Here is a 13,050-nt window from a genome sequence, read left to right on the forward strand (position 1 = left end):
GGTTGATTCGCGATGCCGTACTTCTCACCATGGCGGAATGGTGCTTTCCGCCATGCTTGATGGCGTTAGGTACATGTCCGCTAGGGTCGGAATTCGCGTACCCTTGCGCCATGGTGGTATTTACGGTTTGGCATGGCGCGCGCGCGCGTACTTGGTGCAGTTAGCGTTGGCGTTCACTACGGTGTCGCTAATGTCTTCGTACTTTGCGGTGGCGAGTCATAGTCGCACCGAGCGCTATTCGATGGCGGTATTGCATCTCCGCCATCGTTTTCCGATTTCCGCCAGGGTCGTAATGAGGGCCTCTGTCTTCTAAGAAGGAGGTGATCCAGTAAGCTGCTTGGCTGGGGAAGTGTGCAGCATGCATAAGATGTGTAGTGAGAATTTTGTGATCCACTAGATCGAACGCCGCTGGGAGGTCTAGGAGATGGAGGGGGGCAGGCTTGCCCTTGTCCAGGATATGGGTGATTTGATTTTTTAAGTCTAACAGGGCGGTTTCAGTTCTGCACCCTTTGCAAAATCCAGACTGTCTTTTTCCTAGGATGGAGTTGGTTTCTAGATAGAGTTGGATTTGGCTGTGGGCGGCCTTATCTAATATTTTAAGAAGAAACGGGACGGTCGTTATGGGCGGTAGTTGTTAGGTTGGGAGGGGTCTAGTGTTGCTTTCTTAACAGGGGACACACCCAGGCCTCTTTAAGGCTGTCAGGGACTATGCCTGATTTAAATGAGGTGTTGATGAAGGTGGTCAAGGGTGGAGGAAGTGGCTCAGCACACTCCTTGATGAACTTTGGTGGGCACACATCGCCCTTACATTGCGATGGTTTAAGATGTTTGATGATGTCTTTGACTTCTGTTTCTGAGATTTTTTAAATGAGAATTGGTTGAGGGAAGGTTCCATGTGGAAAGAGTGCGGGGTAACCTACAAGTTCTCCTCCTCTTACCATCCCCAGTGGTCTGGTTGAGAGATTTAATAAAACTCTCAAGGTCATGCTAGGCGTTTTTGAAGAGCCCCTAAGGAGGAAATGGGATCTCCTCCTACCATGCCTGCTGTTCGCTTACAGAGAGGTACCTCAAGAGGGTATTGGTTTCAGCCCCTTTGACTTACTCTTTGGACATCCTGTGAGGGGGCCCCTTGCCTTGATCCGAGAAGGTTTGGAAGCCGCCCCTCCAGGTCCCGCCAAGCAAGTGGGGGACTATGTGTTAGGCTTCAGACGGAGGATGACACAGTTGATGGGTCAGGCGACAGCAAATCTCAAGGCCAGCCAGGAATTGAATAAGTACTGGCATGACCTTAAAGCCTCGCAATTGGATTGGACTCCAGGACAGGAGATCCTTGTGATGGAGCCTACCAAGCCTCGGGCTTTGGCAGACAAATGGACTGGAACCTTCAGGATAATCTCCAAAGTGGGCGAATTATCTGGTTGACATGGAAGTCTCGAGGGTAGCCCCTCAAGTATTCCATGTCAACAGGCTCAAGCCTTTCCAAAGGCGAGCGGAGGTCTCATGTCTCTTGCTAGCTTCAGAGCAGGAAGAGGATGAGAGTGAGCCTCTTCCATATTTGCTCCATAGCAACCCTCGGGATGGCTCAGTTGAGGGAGTACATCTCTCTCCAGATCTGACAAGAGAGCAGCAGAAGGCCTGTAGGGCTTTGTTCCAGCAGTATACCTCTCTGTTATTACTGACACCAGGCCTTAGACCGTGGTGTAGACACAAGATTGACACTGGTCACAGCGTGCCAGTGAAAAGCAGGTGCTACTGTATGTCAGATACCGTTAACAGCAACATCCAGTCTGAGGTCGCCAAGATGTTGGATCTGGGTGTTATTGAACCCTCAACCAGTCCCTGGTCCAGTCCAGTGATCCTTGTCCCCAAGGCAAGTTCCCAGGCAGGTACCAAGGATTGGAGGTTGTGTGTGGACTACCATGGAGTCAATGCCGTCATCAAAACTGACGCGCACCCATTGCCCAGGCCTGATGAGCTCGTGGACACCATAGGTGCTGCCAAATTTGTGAGCACCTTTGACCTTACCTCAGGCTATTGGCAAATAGCTCTGATGGACCATGCCAAGGAAAATACAGCATTCTCAACACCTGAGGGACTCTACTAGTTTAGGGTCATGCCTTTTGGTTGAAGAATGCCCCTGCCACTTTCCAGAGATGGCTGGAGGCCTTTTGTGTGGCCTACTTAGACGACATTGCCGTCTACAGTTCCACTTGGGAAGAGCATTTGACACATCTGGATAAGGTGTTGCAGGCCTTGAAAAGGGCAAACATCACTGTCAAGGCCACCAAGTGCCAGACAGCTCAGGGGAAGTCACGTATCTTGGTCATGAGGTAGGAGGGGGTCAAATCCAACCTCTCCCCAGTAAAGTGCAGGATGTACATGCCTGGGAGACTCCCATTACTCAAACCCATGTGAGAGCTTTTTTGGGCCTCACTAGGTATTATCGCAATTTCATGGCAGACTATGGAACCATAGCTGCCCCTCTGACAGCTCTGACTTCACCCAAACAGCCTAGGAAGGTTAATTGGACAGAAGACTGTCAGAGGGCCTTTGATGGCTTGAAAGAAAGTATGTGTAGGGCACCTGTGTTGTATGCGCCCTAGTACAGCAAACCCTTTATCGTCTAGACAGATGCCTGCAACACCAGAATTGGTGCTGTCTTGTCCCATTTAGATGACAAAGGGAGGGAACATCCGATTATATTCATCAGTAGACAACTCAAGGGTAGAGAAGTAAGTTGGGCTACTGATGAAAAGGAATGTTTCAGCATAGTTTGGAGCTTTAGGCGTTTTAGGCCCTACCTTACAGGGTCTACCTTCAAGGTCCCAACAGATCATTAACCCCTGAAGTGGCTTATGCAGATGAAGGGTGAACACCCGAAACTGCTCAGGTGGTCCATTTACCTGCAAGGGCTAGACTTCACCATAGAGCATATACCAGGGAAGGGTCATGATAATGCAGATGGCCTTTCCAGAAGGTATGTTGACCGTCTGGATGAGGGTGTCTATCTCGTGGGAGATAAGGCACCCTAATCTCAGTCTATGGGGGGGGGGGTGACTGTGATGCTGGAAATGCATCGGAGGGACAGGGCCTCCGTATCCTTGCCCTTTACTGCTTTTTATTGTATGTACTGTTGTGTTTTCAACGCAGGAGTTCATGTGGGACTCCTGGTGGTGCAGCTCTCTCTTTTGGTTTGGTCTACAGACCCATGGGATACCCTTATGGCACCCATGGGTGTGGATACAACCCTGTGCCCCTAGTGTATGTTTTTGGGCACCTGTGTGTGGCCCACAGAGCAGGGTACAGGCTGGTGGCAGCTTTGTGCTGAATTGACTGGTGCCCTGAGTGTCCTCCTATTTTGGGAAGCCCAGGTCCTGTCATTGGAATCGGTAGATTCCTGATGGAGACAAGATGGGCCCCGTCACCTCTTGCCTTCCATCACCTGTTACCTTGGTTTTCCCGAAGTCCTGGGAAGCCCTGACTCTGTCCCATCCCCTGACTGGCTGTTGGGTGGAAGTTCCATATATGGTAGTGTGGGGAAGTGCCAAGCAGACTGGCTAGAGTCTTCCCAATGACCGTATGTTGTGGGTACACCTGTGGGTGGGATCTGGGTGAATGGAGTGTGTGACGAATATGCACTTCTTGTTGCGGATGTCTGGTATCTGGTGTTTAACACAATGACTCAGACAGCCCTGCCCGAAACTGGTATGAATGCAATGTGTAGTGTTGACTGGTGTGGTACTTTTCCAAATCCACATTCTGTGTTGTGAGTGTCTGGATGGAGAAGAATGGCCTGAATGTGCCGTATGCCTGATTGGCTGACTGACTGCTCAATGCCCTTCTGAGTGATTGGTTGCCTGAGTGTGACCCAGCAGAATGAATGGGAGATCAACTAGTATTTCTGGGGCCTCTCACTGCTAGAAGCTGAAACTAAAACCTTCCATTCCTGTATATGAAATAAAGAAGAAGTGGAAATTCTTTTTTTAATGGATTAAGTTTGAACAAATTCATAGACATACAATCTTCGATATCACTGAGACAGTCAATTAAGTTGAGGACATCCGATGGTGAATACAACGTAAGATATAACTGGGTGTCATCTGCAAAACATCTCTTCCCTCTTAGTTCAGACCTAACTCCTGAGGGGGTCAAAGCGTCACTCACAGTCTTTCTGCTTTTATAGTGACCCAAACACTTTTACCTTGTGCAAAGATTGTAGTGGGGTTCTGTACTCCTGCTCTCTATATGGCAGAGGAGAGGCACAGAGGACCCCAGCCAAGATTCTCTATTGTTGGTAGCAATGGACGAGCAATCAAGGCCTAGCTTCTCAGTAGGTGATGCGGGCTGGTTCTTAAGTACATTGTAGTCCCCAAGCACCCACAAAGTAATGTCTGCACACTGTATTAGTTCAAACACAGTCTTTATATAATTAATGGGATGGTCTAGTAAAAAAATGTATTTAAAAAATAGATAGGCAACATAAAAAAAAATACCAGCATTCTCTTTTTTAAAACTTCCTATGTAAAATTTTGAGCTATTCAAGCTCAAAATTCGCAAAAGCAAGCACATGGGCGCATCCATTTTGTGAAATGGATGCCCTCCTGTGCTGGCTTTTGCTTTTGCGGCACTAATGAAGGAAAAGCCAGCCAGCTGTAGTAAACAAAAGCTACCGCTGGGTGGCTTTCCCTTCATTAGTGCTGTATGCGGAGGACGGGGACCGGAGACCAGAGCAGGAAATCTGCAGCTGAATCTCGGTAAGTGTTATTTATTTTTTTTTTAAAAATAAGCACTAGCTGCGTTTTTTTTTATTTAAATAAAACCACAGCTTTAAAAACGTTGTATTTATGTTTGCGGTCGCTTTTGAAGCGACCACAAACATAAATACAACGTTATTGTGTTGGAAAACGCTGCGGTTTTTCTTTCCAAGTTTCTCAGGCTCCTCCGGCTCGGAGGAGCCTGAGAAACTCGGAAAGAAAAACCGCAGCGTTTTCCAACACAACTGCGTTGTGTTTTTGCCTGAATCTGCTTTCCCATTCAAAATCAAAATTTTACATAGGAAGTTTTAAAAAAGAGAATGCTAGTATTTTTTTTATGTTGCCTATCTATTTTTTAAATAACATTTTTTACTAGACCATGCCTTTAATGTTCAAGGTTATGTATAATATCACAATAACTCAATTTGTACTCGGTTAATCTACAATGGCAAATATATACAGTTCTACGTGGTACCACAATCACTATTCGATCTCTTTAAAGTGCATCAACTGTACGGTTAAATGTCACACAAATCAGTTCGTAAAGGAAACCAACAATAGATATACGAGGAAAGCAGTTGGTTAGAACAATTGGCAGGATACTGGCCCTGTTACCTAGACCCATTTTTGTGTGGATATCCCCCCACCTGGGCAACCAGTAGAATAAAGGGAAATCACAAGCCCAGTCCATATATTGTTCACAAAAGTCTTTCCAATAGTTCAGCAACCCAAAAGTAGCTGGTGTTGTAGAGTTCATTGTCGGGAAATCAACGGCCCTTCTTGAGTGCACTCCCTTTAAGGCAGAAGCCACGGGTCATCGAATGTCCGGCGATGAACAGGGTGAACTACGGCGGTGAAGCAGCAGCTTCTTTGCTAGCGGTGCTCGTCGACAGTGGAGCGTAGACGTCCTGTAAGGGGGAGGCGTGCGTGCTACCTCAATGTCCATAGTTCAGGACAGCAAAGAGTTTGAAGAACTGTGGCCCAGCAAGGGCGTCGAGCCATCACCGTCTCTGTGGTCTTTAGGTGTCGAGAAACCCGCCGCTGGATGCTCCTCGGCACGTCGGACGCCTCTACTTTCTGCGGCGGGACAAGGTGGTCGATGATGCAGACGACAGCGTTGTTGGACCAAAAGGTTCTTAGGCAATGGGAGCACTGCGGCTCCGGTCGGCGATGGCGGTCGGCGACGGTGACGGACAACAGTCTGAGTGCTTCTCCTTGGGATTCTGCGGCAGTCCCCGTCTCTAGTCGGCAGCCTTTCGTTGGTCTGTCTACCAGGGAGCTTTGGCAAAGATCAGCTTGTGCACGATGGTCCCTCGTAGCTAGGGAAGAGGGCGCCTAACCAGGTCTTCTCTTGGATCAGATCTTGAAGACACAGCAGCTTTCAGATTACATGGAAGGGACCAGTGGTTCACCTTCTTCTTCTGGCTCGGCTTCGAGAGTAAGCAACAAGTATCAACTTCTGCTTCTAGCAGCTAAAACAGTACCAAGGCTATTTTAATAGACCGCAGTAGGAACATATGGTAGATACCACTGCCACCAGACAAATATTAAAGAAAGGGGAATGAAATAATGTTCCATGAGAGACAGACAAAAAGGGATAACTATTAACCCTTTCCAGTACTCTATGTAAAATAGTTTGTACTTGGTCTGTGAATTTAAAAATACTAATAAAGTCAATGACAACTTTACCTGTTCTGGGAGACAGTAGTCAGTCCCAGAATATGGAGTTTAATGTGGGAAGTCTGAAAAAGACAACCCTGTGTCTCTGCATTAAAGGTGCTGTGTAACACACAATAAAAAGATTATGCCTATGGAGTAGGTGAGGCTCCACAGTCTATGAACACGAAAAATGTAAAACACACAGCAAAACACAATTAAGAGTGGGAAAAAAGGCTCACACTTTTCCCAGATGAAAAAACGAAATCCTAGAAATCCAGAAAAGCTGCTGAGGGACTCAGTAGGTAAGGGAAATTAGCCATTCTGGAGAATTCAACCTAACAGCCTTCATTAAATTGATTGCGTGAAGGTCCATCCTTAGAAAAAAGGCAGAACAGATTAAGAAACTTAGATATATTATCTTTGCATATTATTTACCTAACAGTCTGGGAACAAAGACAATTTAAAAAACTCATTTGTTCCAACAGTGGCCAAACAGTGGACCAGACAATGCTGAATTGCATGGGCTATACTATAATCAGATTAGGGATTCTTCCTAAACATGGATTGAGATTTAAAAATATGAACATATTTTGTAAAGGCTGTTTGCATTGCAGAACATTGACAATTATTTGATTATTGTGCTTGAAGATCTCTCAAAGGAGCTGTGTTTACATAAAAACTGTACTCGAATTGAACACGCATAATTCTTTGAAACCCGTTGTACAATTCACATTAATACTTACATTGTTAATGTATATTGATGTGTATTTTAAGTATGCTTATTATTTCATATACATGTTGAATGTCTAAGAATGAATTTGATTTTATTTGAAACAGGAGCGACAGAATCCATCTACTGAATTTGTTATGAAGAACTTAGTAGCAACCACAAACAACCTGTTTGCTGGTGGAACAGAATCAGTCAGCGTAACGCTAAAATATGGGCTGCTAATATTCATGAAACACCAGGATGTGCAAGGTGAGAATGCACACACGAATGTCACAACATTTTCACTTCCTCAAATGTTTAAATATAGTAGAAAAGCACAGCCCAATTAATGTTTGCCTTTTGTTTCTGTCTCTCATTGATCTTGTGTAGTGATCTCATCTGCCTTTTTTATAAAGCAGTACATTGTTCGCATTTCTGCACATTGTTTTTGATCTCCACTCTTTTATCACCTCTGCTTCAAGTGATTCTGGCAGATAAACACAAGGTTTAAATCCCTGTGCATTGCTCTCTGAGAATATAAATGAGCTCTGTTAGTAAGAGGGTCTCCTTGACTATAGCTGGAGATAAAACACGTAATCGTGTACTATAGAAACATCTTGATAACAGCCTTGAGCTACCTTAAAAGCATACCAAAAGACTGTTCAGTGCTGTAGAAACAATGGTGTGTGCAGCAAACTGAACTACTTTTCCCAATGTTATCTCGGTTTCTTCCAACTGCCACGTGTTAACCTTACTAGGCAACTACCCGTCAGAGGGCTTCACAGGGATGGTAAAATGCAGATCATCCTGAGAACAACCAGCAATGAGTGGCCCAGCCCCAAGAACAACCCTGCAATGCTGAAAGGTTTATTGGCATGGCACAATGACTGTTTGAGCGGCAGCCTCGAGGCTGTATCCAAATCAAGGAACCAGACTATTGTAAGCCAGCCTAACTGGGAATGGTCTTCAGGGTTATCCACTTAACTGTTCATGCCCATTAGGGACATCTTTTGGCATACTGGTGTGTATATTGTTGGCTTCAGACAGAAAAATCCCTCCCTGATCCTCACTCATGTGAGTTGGCCTTACTGTGGCCTTAATTACTACACTGAACACAGACATAGTTTATGTTCCAGCTACGACAGACATCACATGTGTACGTAATTAATTCTGAACATCCCTCTCCCTTGCCTTTTGTTTCAAACAGCATTCATCCCCCACAGGTTCTTATCTTGGATTAGACTACATTCAGACTTTGCTGGCAGCCCCCAGAATTGCTATCTGGTAATTTACCTGTGGTACCATAAATATCAAAGCAGGTATTCTAAGCCTAAATGGCCACCAGAATTGCCCAAGCTGGCCCAAGCTTGCTTTCGAGCACCTGCCACACCCAGCAAAAGTAAGTCTCTCTTTTATCCAAAACTACCTTGAAATCCCAGGGTGTATATTAGCTCAACACATATGTTGTTTCCCCTTACTCTGGAAAATAGACCATATATAATGGATGAACATGCATCCATATTCACACAAGCATGTATCCTTGTCTGGCTCCCACCCTCTGTCTCCAAAGTCCTTCCTGCTTTTTCCCTCCCTCCTACTTAACCCCTGCTCATACTATCTTCGTAGCAAGTTAAGGTCATGTGACCTTGAGCAGAGCCTCAATATACCTCATATATGGAGTTGGTGCTTTGAAACTACTACGGTAGTGGTTTAGAGGAGCATAAAAGCATAGTAGCATAACATTGCATTTCATGGAAAATAATGTTTCTGAGAAACTACGTACTTAACTTAGGGCATTCTGCTGGTTCCTGCCCGCCAATAGCACACTGATGTTCAAGTGTGACCATAAAACCTGAACAATATTTGATGGCATTTTGATTTGTAGCTGTATACTTTGTAGATCCTTATAACCTATAAATCATTTAACATGTTATACACTATCTCTGCTGAAATTGACCTGAAGAGAATGACAAATGCAAAGATGCAATCAAAGTGTTAACTAGAACACGTGATGGGGAATTGCCCTTTCCTGGACCATGACATGTGCTAGCTTCAAGCAGTAGATAGGGCCCTTCTTCTGTTGTAACTCATCTGCAGCCATCCCTTAAACGTAAAAGAGGAGTGGGAACAAATGAGGAGCAACTCCATGGTAGAAACCAGAGACCACAACCATCTTGGATTTGGTGGGTCATACAAGGTATTATTTGGAATGGCCAGTTCAAATCTCTCAAGATCTGATTATGTTGCACTGTAGTAAACTGTGGTATATTCCACTTAAGGGGAAGTTAGGATTTTTGTAATTTAGGCTCAAAGATCACACCAAATTGATTAGGAAATATTTTCATGCTGGCTCCAGGAAATAGAAAGCTATAGATAAATAGGACCCCTTCTTGGCAAGTGTGCTTGACACCTGACTCCCAGTCTCAGCAGATGTATGTGCTGATATATTGCTATGCCTGCCTATTTGCTACCCTGTCTGGTGATGGTGTGCCTAGCTCTTAGTTGTGCAGTCCTGGAGGTGAGTAGAGTCAGGGGTCCACAGTTGATCCCTGAAGCCAAGATGTGTATTTTCGCTTTCCTGACCCTGGTCTGAGATGGGAGTAGACTTACACCATCCATTGGCCATAATGTGTGCTGTGGAAGTCTAAAACTGTCAGCGCAGACTTGATGATACATGGCATTTGAACGGGGGAGCATTGTTTCTGTTGCCCAAGTACAGCCCAGTTTTCTGCAGAGAAAATCACATTTTGAAAAGCAGTGGTGGACTAGGACAGGCCCTCAAGCACTTGCATGGGAAATACATAATCTGTACGGCATTATGTATGCATTTTTTCAAATTAATAACATTCCTATTTACTTACACCATCCAGTGCTAGTTTGGGATTTTGGATCCATCCCTGTTATTATTCATCCCTTTATTCCTTTGGTATCACCTGCTCGCCCTGTTGAAGTTCAGAAGTATCAGACCAAAAAACGTCTCTGACTGCATTTTTTTAGCTTTGCTGAAGAACACATTCTTCCACTTTTAGCTTTTTGTTTTTAACACGTTTTTTTCAGCAGGAGATCCTGCCATAGGTATCCAGAGCATTGGTAGTTTGGTTGGACCGCAAAAGTCAAAAATGTTATGTTATGTTACCCTGCATTTGCATAGTGCCTCCTCCCATAGTTTATGACCATGATAGGACATCCAGTGGTGGAAGGGAGACTCAAAGTCATGTAGGTAGTTGGGATGGGGCGAGGGATAGATAAGATGCAGAAGAAGACATTAGCAGGTAAAGGTAGAGGAGCTATGTGTAAAATTGATCAACTTTATTGTGGAACTCAACTGTAGTCTATGGGGCGCAGTGCCAAGAGGAGAGGTAGCTGGAGAGAGGTGTACTCTGTGCAGGAGAGGTATATCTGGAAATTATTCACTGCATGGTGAGCCTGGGCATGTTGACGCCATATCCAAGAAAATATATGTGACAAAGCCCTTACGCTTACTTCCATAGGCACCCAACAACATTTCGGAGGGTTTGTATGTCAGAAATCTAAATTTGTCAAGTTTGGAAAAGCTCCCTGAGAAAAAACAAAGGTCACAATTTTGGCTTCCTCATTTATGTCATGGCTACCAAACCATAATGTCATGGTGAGCCAAGGCATATAGAAAACTATGCCCAAGAAAACAAAGCATGCAATGACCCACTACTTAACTTCCCTGAGCCCTGACCGGCCACAAATGGCCAGGTACTCTATATGAGAAAGGGAAATATAGCACATTTAACTGAGGGACGGCTGCCTTGGGAACAAAAGTCCAGTCCAGCTTTCCTGGTGGTTCCTGTGCCCTACTAGGGCTTTAGGGTCATGGTTATATTGGTGGGTGAGACAGGAATCCTCTTAGGTGGAGGTCAGGCACTTTTGGGAATTAATTTACACAATTCAGCCTTTGACTAGCCTAATCACCCTGAGCTGCAGTTACTTTTTACTGTTAATAGAGGGCATCATGAAAATAGTAGATCAAAACAGGGATGTATATTCTTGCAAGCAGATGATTAGATGTCCAGGTCTAGATTCTGTGTTTTTTTTGTTTTTTTGTGTGTTTAGGGGTTGCTACCTAGTGTCTTGTGACTCCTTCAAAAGTGCTTGAAATGTACACATTTAAAGGAAAACATTATAATGAAATATCATATTCTCCCCTTCTCCCCCAAAAGGAGTGACTGAGAACATACAGTAGCACTCACGTAAATTCTAGTTAACATGCATTTAGCTTTGGGAAAATAGCACTTTGATCCCAACAGAGCAAGACATTACAAACAAGTTTCAACAGCTTAAAACATGCCATACACGAGCATAACATAAGTGTAGCCTGCCAAACCCAATGTATTGTAGCACTTCAAAACATGGTTGGGCATTGATAATAAAGCTTAATACAGGCACATTGCAAAACATCACACACACACTCATTAGGATGTGCTATTCATCTTTTGATTAAGTGGTGTCGGCTCTCTTGGCGAGAGGGAGGAACATCAGGGCTCCTTTTTGGTGGAAGAGTGATGGCTCATCCTTTGAAACAACTGGTGAATTCCATAAATGGAGTTTCTTTTTGATTGCTTTTTATTTATTTATTTGATTGCTCATACCATTGGCTTTTGCTTCTTGGCAGAGTGCTTAAGGACTCAAAACATGTCATTGACTCTGCGTTCGTCATTGGTCAGACATGTGAGTCTTCCTCAGTCTCATGTTATGTTATGTTATGATATCTTGCGTTTGTATAGTACCTCCTGGCATTGTTTAAGCAAGTAAAAGCAAAGTCTGGTAGACAGTTGGGATGGGGCGCGGGATAGTTAAGATGCTGGGATGAATCACATGGTTTTGTTCCTTCTCCTCAAGGGGGAGCCCCCCTCTGATGCTAGGGAAGTGAGCCTGCTTTGCAACACCCTCCATAGAAGATAAGGCAAGTGGGAACTCACCCGTAGACAGTGAGTAAAATAACTGTTGGTTTACAGAAAGCACAGAGTTGGATGTGTAACATCATTTAATTCAGAGAGAACGAGAGAGAGAGGGTGGTGGCGTGACCATGAAAATCTCATGGTGGACCTACAGTCGCCAAAACTATGCCAAAACCACAACACAGTTGGAACTGCCTAACGTCCTAATACCTGAAGAGCTGGACGGCCATCCAAAAGGAGGACATGGAGTACGAGACATCGAAGGAGTAAAAGAAGACAGTCAGGTTAAGAACAGAGTCAACCCCAAGAGAAGAGAAGCCCCAGTGATGTTATCCCTGAGAATATCAGGTCAAGGGGAAAACAGGATACCCAGGAGGTAGACAGGGAATCAATATTGGAGAGTTAAGAAAGTATATTATTGAAAGCAAAAGAAGTGGATAAAGAGATTGAGAGAAATCTGGAAAGCATAAAAGGTTAAGAAGGAAATACAAGTAGAGGAGGAACACCTGAGGAGAAAGATGGAGGGAGTGATATGTCAAAAGACCCTCATTACGACCCTGGCGGAATTCGGAAAACGATGGCGGAAATGCAATACCGCCATCGAATAGCGCTCGGTGCGACTATGACCCGTCACCGCAAAGTACGAAGCCATTAGCGACACCGTAGTGAACGCCAACGCTAACTGCACCAAGCACGCGCGCGCGCGCCATGCCAAACCGTAAACACCACCATGGCGCAAGGGTACGCCAATTCCGACCCTAGCGGACATGTACCTAACGCCATCAAGCATGGCTGAATGTACCATTCCGCCATGGTGAGAAGTACGGCATCGCGAATCAACCGTAAACGGCCCCACTGAGTGCCTGTACACCGCTCCCTGCCCACAAAGTACAACTCCCCGTAGGTGCAATGAAGTCACAATGCAACCAGTGAAATGTACAAGTCACCCATGCATGCCAACGAACAAAAGAAACACAAGAGGGGCCAATGGGATCTGCAG

General features: G+C 44.9%; 1 protein-coding gene across 1 annotated transcript in view; it reads left to right on the forward strand.

Annotated features, from left to right (window-relative positions):
• Positions 1–13,050, forward strand: part of LOC138566780 (cytochrome P450 2G1-like) — a 552,906-nt gene that overhangs the window by 315,900 nt on the left and 223,956 nt on the right. The window contains exon 6 of the mRNA XM_069644432.1: positions 7,251–7,392. Coding sequence (XP_069500533.1) covers positions 7,251–7,392 — 142 coding nt within the window. The remainder of the gene's footprint in view (positions 1–7,250; positions 7,393–13,050) is intronic.

The sequence above is a fragment of the Ambystoma mexicanum genome, chromosome 2p (assembly GCF_040938575.1).
Source record: "Ambystoma mexicanum isolate Mex_15411 chromosome 2p, UKY_AmexF1_1, whole genome shotgun sequence".
Classification (NCBI taxonomy): domain Eukaryota; kingdom Metazoa; phylum Chordata; class Amphibia; order Caudata; family Ambystomatidae; genus Ambystoma; species Ambystoma mexicanum.